The sequence below is a fragment of the Falco biarmicus genome, chromosome 2 (genome assembly GCF_023638135.1).
Source record: "Falco biarmicus isolate bFalBia1 chromosome 2, bFalBia1.pri, whole genome shotgun sequence".
Taxonomy (NCBI): domain Eukaryota; kingdom Metazoa; phylum Chordata; class Aves; order Falconiformes; family Falconidae; genus Falco; species Falco biarmicus.
In genome coordinates this window covers 2,834,993-2,845,073 of record NC_079289.1, presented here as the reverse complement: position 1 = coordinate 2,845,073, position 10,081 = coordinate 2,834,993, and the positions used below count along the sequence as shown (strand labels likewise).

Here is a 10,081-nt window from a genome sequence, read left to right as displayed (position 1 = left end):
CACAGGTTTTCCCCTGACACAAAGCTCTTTCAAAGTGCCTGGTTAAATTTTATTTCTGCTAGATTTGCGCTGAAAAATAGGTGCAAAGCCAGCTGAACTGGGTTCCAGAACGAGAAAGAAAGAGAGGGACATTTGGAAATACAGAAGGAACAAGGGCAGCCAACTTGAAACCTAAAGCTAATTTTGTTCTCTAATCTAGAGTGAGCCCAGTTATCTTTAAACTCCCAGATGTCCCTTCCACAGTTCCCGATGCCCAAGTACATCTTGTGCATCCCTGCAAACACTTGACCTTTCCTCTCTTGTTGCCTGACTTCTTCCTTCTGCTCTGGACTTACAGAGCATCAGTTTAAGGTATTAGTGCAATAAAGGCTGATTCCATCTCCATTTACTCTGGTCTATGTAGGAGTCCTTGGGAGGAAAATACACTTACAGTGTGTTAAAATCAAGTGAAGAGAAAATTTGGACATTGCTGTTTACACATAATAGGAGTATAAGTACATGCTGACCATGCATAGTACGTTGCAGACCACAGGGCTTCATAATGCGGGATCTTACATCTGGCTGTGGCTATTAGCAGAGCAGGGATGGTGATACAAGACATTTGATAATGATGGAAGGTCTTAAGTTTCTAAAATAATGTTCTGCAGTGTCTTCTGCCTTTGCTTTCAGGTGAAACATGCCACCACTCAACCTTACCAGCTTGACGCCAGCAACATTCATACTGGCTGGCATCCCAGGCATGGAGAAGCTGCACATCTGGATCTCGATCCCATTCTGCTCCATGTATCTGGCAGCCCTGCTGGGAAACGGTGTTGTGTTGTTTGTCATAAGGACAGAACATAGCCTGCACCAGCCCATGTACCTCTTTCTGTCCATGCTGGCCATCACTGACTTGATGCTGTCGACCACAACTGTGCCCAAGATGCTGGCTCTGTTCTGGTTCAACACTGGGGAAATTTCCTTTGGCGCTTGCCTGACCCAGATGTTCTTCCTTCATTTTAGCTTCTCGGCAGAGTCGGTGATCTTGCTGGCCATGGCGTTTGACCGGTTTGTTGCCATCTGTTACCCGCTGCGGTACCCAGCAGTGCTGACCCACTCAGCCGTCATCAAAACTGGGCTGGTGGCTTTGCTGAGAAGTTTCTGTGTCATTTTTCCATGTATATTTCTTTTGAAAAGGCTGCCGTTCTGTGGGCACAATATCATCCCACACACCTATTGCGAGCACATGGGTATCGCCCGGCTGGCCTGTGCTGACATCTCCATCAATATCTTGTATGGCCTTGCGGTACCTTTTGCAGCAATAGTGGTAGATGTTGTACTCATTGCTGTCTCCTATGTTTTAATTCTTCTGGCATTATTCAGACTCCCCTCCAGAAGTGCCCATCACAAGGCTCTCAGTACCTGTGGCTGTCACGTCTGTGTCACATTACTTTTCTATATTCCTGCTTTTTTCACTGTTTTAACACACCGCTTTGGTCGGGGAATCCCCCACCATGTCCACATTCTACTGGCCAACCTGTATGTGCTCTTCCCTCCACTGCTGAACCCCATTGTGTATGGCGTGAGAACAAAACAGATAAAAGAGAAGGTTGTGAAAGTGTTCATCTCCCCCAACAGTCATTTGCTTCAAGAGTGAGGGTGAGGTGTCATTGTCAGAAAGTGAACACCTTGGTGGGACTCTAAGCCTCCCACCCCAAATGCTTTCTTTACACTGGCAGGCAACATGTCTGTCTTCTGCTGTCACAGCCAAATGCAGAACACCCAACATCACTTTCCCCAACAGGCTGTAGAACATGTAAGACAAAGACAAAAGTCAGGATCTCTAATTGGCAGTGGAAGGAGAGTGATCAAAGAAATGAGAACCTACCCCAGGTCACTTGTGGGAAGTCCTCTGCAAGGTGGAGGCAGGCAGCATTCACTGTAGCATGACAATAAATCTACATCTTGGCTGTTATCTGTGGAGTCAGGTGAAAAGACATGTCATGAACTTGTTCTTCTGAACCACGGGGGTGTGATGGAGTTCACTTTAGGAATTGCTTTCTTATTAAAAATGATGGTATTGACAAAGTCTTCAAAAGGCGTAACACAAATAAAAGCCAGTGTTGCATGTTAGCATGCATGGCATCTCTTAACTATACTATTGGACCATACTTAGAGTAAACACATAGGTTAAAAACTATTCCCCCAAACCACCTGAAGATTTCTTTTTCAGTAGGATAGGTTTATAACGGAGGAAGGGTTGCTTCAGAGGCATCAGATCAGGCATCCCAGCTGTACCTTTGGCTCAGAAGTGTTACTCTCTGCTCAGGCAAACTCTCTCAGTGCTCTGTGTGTCCTGTTCTCTTTCCCTCTCTAAAAAGCTGTCCCTATGAGAAAGCACTACCTCTGCTCTTTTTAAAGAATTGCTGAGAGCTGAGTGATGGGCCAGAGCAAGTCAGAAAGAGGGGATGAGGTGGGATCACAGTTGCAGAGAGAAATGAGCTGCTTTCTTGCCTGGTGGAAGTGCAGGAGGACGATGGTCCTGGGGCTGGGGCTGAACCTGCGGGTTGTCATCAGCACCTCCCAGGGTGTCAGAAAAGGGAGATCCAGCCAGGCCAGAGGGAAACAGTTCCTCCTTTCAACGTCTCCCTGCTGTGTGCATGGGCAGCGGCGAGTAGCCTGGTGAGGCTGCCGAGGTACCAGACAACTTCCCTGTGGCTACAAATAACCAGCTTGAAAGCTTTCACCCCAGTAGAGTCCTTTCCAGATGTTTGTTGCTAACCAGATGTTTTTGCTGATGCCCAGACCCCACTGGCACCTCAGGGAGCTCAGTGCTGGGCATGCATTTCAGGATACAGCTGCCAGAGCAGGGAGCCAGTGGAAGTTAGTGCTGCAGTGAAGTGTCCTACCTTGGGTGGCATGTGCCATCAACACTGCCACTCGATGCACACCAAAGCTTTCAGATTTAGCAGTATGTGCTAAAGTAAGAATATGACATGTGGATCACATGACAACAAGAAATGTGCAAAACTGTCTTGGAAAGGTTTTGCCTCCTGCAACCAAGTGTCTCTAGTGAGACACAAATACCTACTTTCCCAGCAGGCCCAAACTTCATCTTCCTAAGAAAACGGTGTGTGTGATTGTGGTGTGTCAGAACAACAGCATCTGAACATACTGTAATGCTGCGTGCAGTTCCTGGGACAGTCTCCAATCCTCACAAGCTCCAGAAGCCAAATTCCAAGAAGAACTGGAGCTAGTCAGGGTAATGACCCTCCTTAGTGGGGAGAGAAGTGTTAGAGTGGTTGGGAAATTCCATCAGAATTTTTGTTGCAGGTTGATTTATGTCCTGACTCTGTTAGAGGAGAGGCACTCCCTAGGCACACGTTAATACAGGCATCAAAAATAAATATAGGCTGCAAATCAGAAGGAATTTCTCACCTGTTAGAGGTTGCTCCAGGTAGTGCAGCGGGGGTGAGGTGAGTAAGCCCCTTTTTAACACGGAGCTGTGTTGCAAAAAGGAGGATACATGTGCCGGTGAGGCAGGATGGGTTTTTCGTGCCTGGGAGAGCCCTGACACCCTGTGCTCCTGATGGCAGGTGAGCACCACCCAGCCCTGAAGAGCACAGGCTGCTCAGAGCTGGGTCCCCTCGGCAGGTGCCCCGTGCCTTGGCATTGGGGTGCAGTACACGTGATAAAGGATCTCTGCTTGTTGCAGTATGCATGTGAGATCTCATGGCAGTGTTGACTCCAAGGTGTCAGTTTTCCCCGGCTCTTACTGATGTCCACAAGAGAGCAGGAGGACCATTCCCATTTCTTACTTCCGTGCTCTGACAATCAACCAACAGAGAAAACAGTGATCAAACGCACCATCGCTATATTTAGCACTGTTTTCCCATCACTTCTTAGCGAACTAGAGCCAGTGACAACGAGAGGGCTGTGGGGTCACCACACAGAGGGACGGGTGCCCTGTGCTACTACTGCTGCACGCAGCAGGGAGAAAGGTTGTCGGTGGCAGTGATGGAGGGATGAATCATGAGAGGAGAGGGTAATTTGTTACTGGTGTCCCGGCATGGGTGTGCATGTCAACGCATTCTATCTAAACTCGTAATTACAGAGGAGCTCTTTGTTATAGCAGACAAGAATGCTGGGGCTTTGGAAGTGCTCTTCTCTTGGCATGCTGTCTGGAAACAGAAACGTACCATGTTCTTCGGGGAGCTACTGTGCTGCATGATTAGCAGATATGACATAAGCACTCTGCAAATGGATCAGAAGATTTTTGATTAAAAGAAAACTTTTGTAATTTAGAAAATTAATGTCAACATCAAATAACTTGAAAGCTATGAAAAAGAGGCTAAACAAATTAACCTGTTGTTCTGGTATGCACCTGGATTTGTATCTTGAATCCATGAAGGTTAGTCTTTGAATTTTGCAGATGAAGGACCCACCTGGGGACTGTGAAAACTTTTCTCCAAGCATCATACAAACAAGAAATAAAAGATGGGATTTTAAGAAAAATTTACTTCATTTTGGCTTTGATTTGAAACAAACACCAGCTTTCTTAGCTGGGTGAAGGAGAGATTTGTTCTGTTAATGGTGCTGGAGTGTTTCTGTTTTCTGAACATGGGATTAAATGTGGGTGCTGTTGAAACTGGTGGGATGGTGATGCCAGCCTGCAAGCAGCTGGGTGCAGTGGTCATCTCCAGTGGAAATGGTCCTGGAGTCCCCTGAGTCTGGATTTTCCCATGTCATTGTCCTGCCGGTGCCTCAGGGACTTGGTTGACTGGGGACCATGGAGGCGAGGAAGCCTGAGCTCAGCTCCAGGGGAGGTGCACTGTCTCCAGGCCATTGCTCTCATCACTCTGACATCAGCCATGATGTCACAGCACAGGGATGGCTGCATGGTAATTCTATGTGGGCAGGAGGCCTGTAAGAGACTGTGTCGGTGAGAACCACCACCACCAGAGCAGATGTTTGTCTCAACATTGCTATGGCAGGAAACTCACACCATCACCACAGCAGAGGTTTCTGTCAACATTGTTATGGCAGGAAGCCAACACCACTACCACAACAGAGGTTTATCTCAACATGGTAAAGGCAGGAAACCCACCAACTGACACCAGGGAGCAACGGGAGGAGATAATCCTGAGAAACTGAACCAAACTCCTGTGCATGTGCCCAGACCCTGGGTTGTGGGGATCAAGGGGCCTGGAGACCCCTGAGGACCACCTGATGGTATTGGACATGCACACCACTGCCCGGTGGAAGGTGTGGTTAAGCAGAACAGCTCGTGACAACCCTACAAAAGAATGGAACCAACCAACATCAGACCGAATGTTCCCTCACCGGGCTTGAAAACAAATCAGACTGTTGGGATGCTGCAGCTCCAGGGTGGTAGCTGTTGCTGTGAATGTTTGCATTCTTTCCTCTTTCTTTCCTTCCTTCCTGTCTTTCTTACGCTCTCTCTGCTTTGCATTTGCAAACCTGTTGTCGGGCAAATAAAGTTCCTTGGGTCTTGACTCCATTTTGAGTCTTAATCCTGTTCCTGAGAATACAAGCAGAACCTCACTCTGGTCTTGGGCCGGCATGCGACAAGGCCACAGTGGGACAAAGAACATGGTGGGATTGCTCAGGTGGTGAGCAAGCAGAGCAACTATAAAATATCTGGCTGGTACGTGCATTTGGTCTGTACTGGCGGGAGAGGCCATCTTTGTCCCTGTGTCACTGCTCCCTCCTGGCAGCTGTCACCATAGCAGGGGCAGCAGCCATCCCCCTTTTTCCAGTGGCAGCCATTGACCCCTGTTGCTGCCCACCTTCTGCCAGCACCTCTGCATTCCAGCAGACCGAAACACAGTCCTGGTCTGAGAGCCACCATGTCTGAAAGCAAAGAGGCAATGGAGACTCATCGATCTGTTGTCACCATGGATTCCTCAAATATCATCAAAATGACTGTGAAGACCCTCAGGTAGAAGGAGCCGTTTGAGGTAGCTCAGAGCAGCACCATCCAGGAGTTTAAGGAAGAAGTTGCCAAACATTTCAAAACACTCCTTGATCTACTGGTCCTGGTATTTGCTGGGAAAGTCCTCAAGGATGAAGACATTTTGAGCTAGCAAGGAGTTCACAGTGGATTCAGCATGCACACGGTCATCAGGTCCCCAAAGAGACCACAGGATAGCCTGGAAGATCAATGAAGAACGACCACCCTGTTGCAACCTCCCAGCCACAGTAATTCCAACTTACTCGACTAGGGAAGCATACCTGACCTGCCAAGCCCATGCTTGATCCATCATAACTTGTCTAAGCTGTTGACCTTCAGCCAGAAAATAGTGGCCCAGACCATGGAGAACCTCTTGCCTAGGACCCTCAGTTCATGCCTGGATCTGAACACCATCAACAACAATGCATTTTTGCTAAGGTTCCACCTTGGGGTGGCAGGTGTACATCTCTTAGGCCTGGACTCAACAGACATGTTGGACTTGAGGAGTAGCATTCCAGAACAAGATGTGTCCGTGCACAGCTTGGTAAGCAAGATGCTGCAGAGCATCTTTGGGCAGAACATCCTTGACAAGACTGATCTTGTTGGGGACCTCGTCAAGTCCAACCTTCAGATGTGGCAGCTGGCTTAAGAAAATCCTGTGACTGCTTACTTTCTCACTAATTCACATAGTATCAGAGAAAGAGTAGAGGGCCTCAGCAGTCCTGCCATAATACGAGCAATCATAAGGAACCATGACTTGGCCATGAACAACCTCAAAAGCATCCCTGGTGGGTACGCAGCTCTGGAGCAGCTCTACAGGGAAATCAAGGAGCACATCTCGGACGCTGTGCCGGCAGACCCCGACCTATAAATAGTCACACCCAAACGCCCCCAGCTCAGTGGTGTGTTTGCCAGGGGTGCTGTCAGATCAGGGTGGTGGCTGACCGTCCCGATGTCCCCACGTCCAGCCATCCCCTTTGCTGCAGCTGCGCTGATGGAGCTCAGGTAAGGGCGCCACAAGAGACCCCTGTCCCTTGTGGCCCAGTGTTCCACAGCATGGCCAGAGGAGGGGGCCTGACCCTCCTCTGCCCCCCCCAGCCCAAAAGGTGGTGTCAGGTCCCCAGGATGGACGGTGAGTGCAGAGCATCCCCCTGGGACCTGCCAGAGGGGCTTCTGGCCGGTGCCCACCTCTGGAAGCAGAGGCCACAATGTCCTCCGGCCTCTCCCCCATCCCACTCGCGGCCTTAGTGGGGTGCAGCACAGGGGGTGATGCTACGGTGCCGTTGTCCCCTGGCAGTGTGCGGGCTGTGCCAGCGAGCAGACTGCGGCCCGGACATCGTTGGGGAGCTGCACCAAAAGCGTGAGCTCTGTGTCCACGAGAAGTGCCTGGTGAGTCCCCGGGGCTCGAAATCCCCCGCTCCCCGACAGCCTGGAGTTCCCAGCCCCACACCGCCGGCAGCCCCTGGCACATGCCCTCTGTTCCCCTCTTGCAGTTCCACGCCAGCAGGCTCAGACAGAGAGGGGCCGATCAACATGGCTTCTACGGCTTTCTCAAGTCTCCGCGACGTCAGGCGGGTGATGAAACGGACAGCAGAGAAGATGAGGCTGGGGGCCACGTGCCCCCAGCGCTGTGCCCATGCCCCACGTGCCGCGCTGCATGGGCCAGCAACCTCTAGGGATGCTCTGGCAGCCGGCTGCAAGCAACCGCCAGGTCCTCCGTGATTCAAAACGACCCATTTCTGTGGGAGTTGGGGACTTGGAGAGGAGCGGTTGCTTTATCAGTGGCCCGGTGTCCTTGGCCTGGTGGCCCCCCAAAACGAGGCACGAGTCTTCATGGTGAGGGCAAACCGGGATCCCCAGGGGCATGTGGTGCTGACGCCATCCACCTCCGTGCCGTTCCCAGAGGTGCTGCATCTGCCAGCTACTGGGAGCCTCCATCTCCTGCCGCGGCTGGCGCTGCCGCCGGACGTTCCACTTGCCCTGTGGCAGCGAGCGGGGCTGCGTCTCCCAGTTCAGAAACAGCTGGATGAGACGCAAAGAGCTGCTTCAAGAGTTAGGCGGGAGGTCAATAACCGGACGGCTAGCGAATCCCTTACAAACTATCCTTGTTATAGGTATCGCTGTCGTAGTTTTGTTGACAACATGTAGCTGTATCAGATGGAACCTCCCCGGAAATCTATGTTGCAAGATGAGCAAATATTATAGTTATCTGATCTAAATGAGGCTTTTGATTTTGAAGATTCAAAGCCTCCAGAAAAAAAAAAAGTGTGTGCGTGTGTTTGAATGATGCCACAGTATAGATACCTCTGTATATACATTTATGGCAACCTGGCCCAGGAACTGGATGGGCACCACTGTGAAGAGCCTGGGCATGGGCTGAGGGTCAGGGGCAAGATCTGGGGGTCTCCCCTGCACTCACTGCATCTCCAGCTCAGTGTGGGCTTCTCCACTCAGAAGCACGCCTGGGGCGAAATGGGCCCTGGATGTTCCCCACATGCTTGCACCCCTCTTACCCACTCGGGTGCAGCCCGAGGGGTTTGAACATCCCATTTCCCTCGGCTCTCTTTGGGGTCAGCAGAGGCCAATGTTCTAGAGGGGCATGTGGTCAGGGTACCGATAGCACCGCGTAAACACGCTGTTCCGTGCACACGCAGGTGCGAGGACGTCTCCAGAAAGGACTCGGAGGGGCTGGATATTGAGCGGTGGAGGGTGGCGACGGGTCGTAGGTTTTTCCTTTTCCTTCCCACACAAAATTCCACTGTGCTTCGTGGGTAGGCAATACTCTACACTTCAACGCTGTTTCTCGATGGACAGTTTTTCCAAAACATGTGGGATCTCCAGGTTTAAACCCTGATGCCGGAAAACCCCAACAAGTATGTATATGCCAAATAAAGGCTCGCAGCTCTGGGGCACACCAGGTTTCCGTCCCTTGGGTCCCACGACCATGTTTCACAGCTCATTGTTTGTGAACAATTCCTTAGGGAAGTGTTCTCATGGGCTCGGGGATTTATTTCCTGTGTATCAGCTGTTACGTGCATTGGACAAAACAATATGGAAGGGACCAAGCCCATACCCCATTTGCTACGAATCTGAACAGGCCAAACTGGGGACAATGGGACGTTAAATTCGTGGTATATGGGCTCACCGTGGGGTCTCGATACAAACCGGATCCCACCTTTCCAAGGGGTCCAGACCCCCTGCTCAACGGGCAGCTGGTTGAGGTGCCCACCAGGCCCCTCTCTGCCAAGCTGCTTTCCAGCCAGGTGGCCCTAGCCTGTGCTGGTGCCGGGGCTTGTTCCTCCCCAGGGGCAGGACTCGGCACTTGCTGCACCCAGTGAGGTTCCTGCCAGCCCCTTTCTCCAGCCCAGCCTGGTCCTCCGAAGGCAGCGCAACCGCTGGGGTGCCAGACACGACCACCCCCCATTTTGTGGGTGCCAGCAGTGCCCAGTGCCAGCCCGTCCCCACTGGGGTTGGGCAGCGAGGGTGTCACACTCCCACCTGCGGAGATAGATGGATGGAAAAGTCACAGCACCGGGGCAGAGGAAATATTTAACATTCCAGATGGGGGGGCACTGCGGGAGGCTCCCAGCCCTGCACTCCTGCAGCCGCTCACTGGCAGGGGAACCTGTTCCTCTTCTGGCACCAGCGCTGCCACCACAGGGGCTTGTAGAAGCGGATGCGGTGGGGCCAGCAGTGGCATCTCCACCAAACCTTTGGGCAGCCCCAAGACGGGTGCAGCCCTCCCTCATGCACCGTCCTGCCCATGCCACGCTCCCTCTCTCCACGCAGCACAGCCCTGGGCCTCTCCCTGGGTCCCAGATGCAGGCAGGGGGATGAGTGGGCGTGGGAGGCTTAAGACCAGGTTAAGCAAATGCGAAACCCCATCGGTGACTATACACGCTTGCAGTGCTGTGTCATAAAGAGCCAGGGCTCTTGAATAGATGCACGCAACCGCCCCCAGCTCAGGGGTGTGTTTACCAGTGGTGCTGGAGAATGACCGTCCAGAACGTCCCAATGCCCCGCCACCCCCTATTCTGCAGCTGCGCTGACGGACCTGAGGTCAAGGCACCGTGATACGCCCCGGTCCCTCACGACCCAGTGCCCCACAGCATGGCCGGAGCAGGGGGC

The 10,081-nt window shown here is 51.9% G+C and overlaps 1 protein-coding gene across 1 annotated transcript; it reads left to right on the top strand.

Moving 5' to 3' along the window:
• The first annotated feature begins 507 nt into the window (after positions 1-507).
• Positions 508-1,636, top strand: LOC130145243 (olfactory receptor 52B2-like). Its single transcript, XM_056329857.1, has one exon. It carries the CDS (start codon positions 677-679, stop codon positions 1,634-1,636), a length of 960 nt encoding a protein of 319 aa, XP_056185832.1. The 5' UTR covers positions 508-676.
• The last annotated feature ends 8,445 nt before the right edge of the window (positions 1,637-10,081 follow it).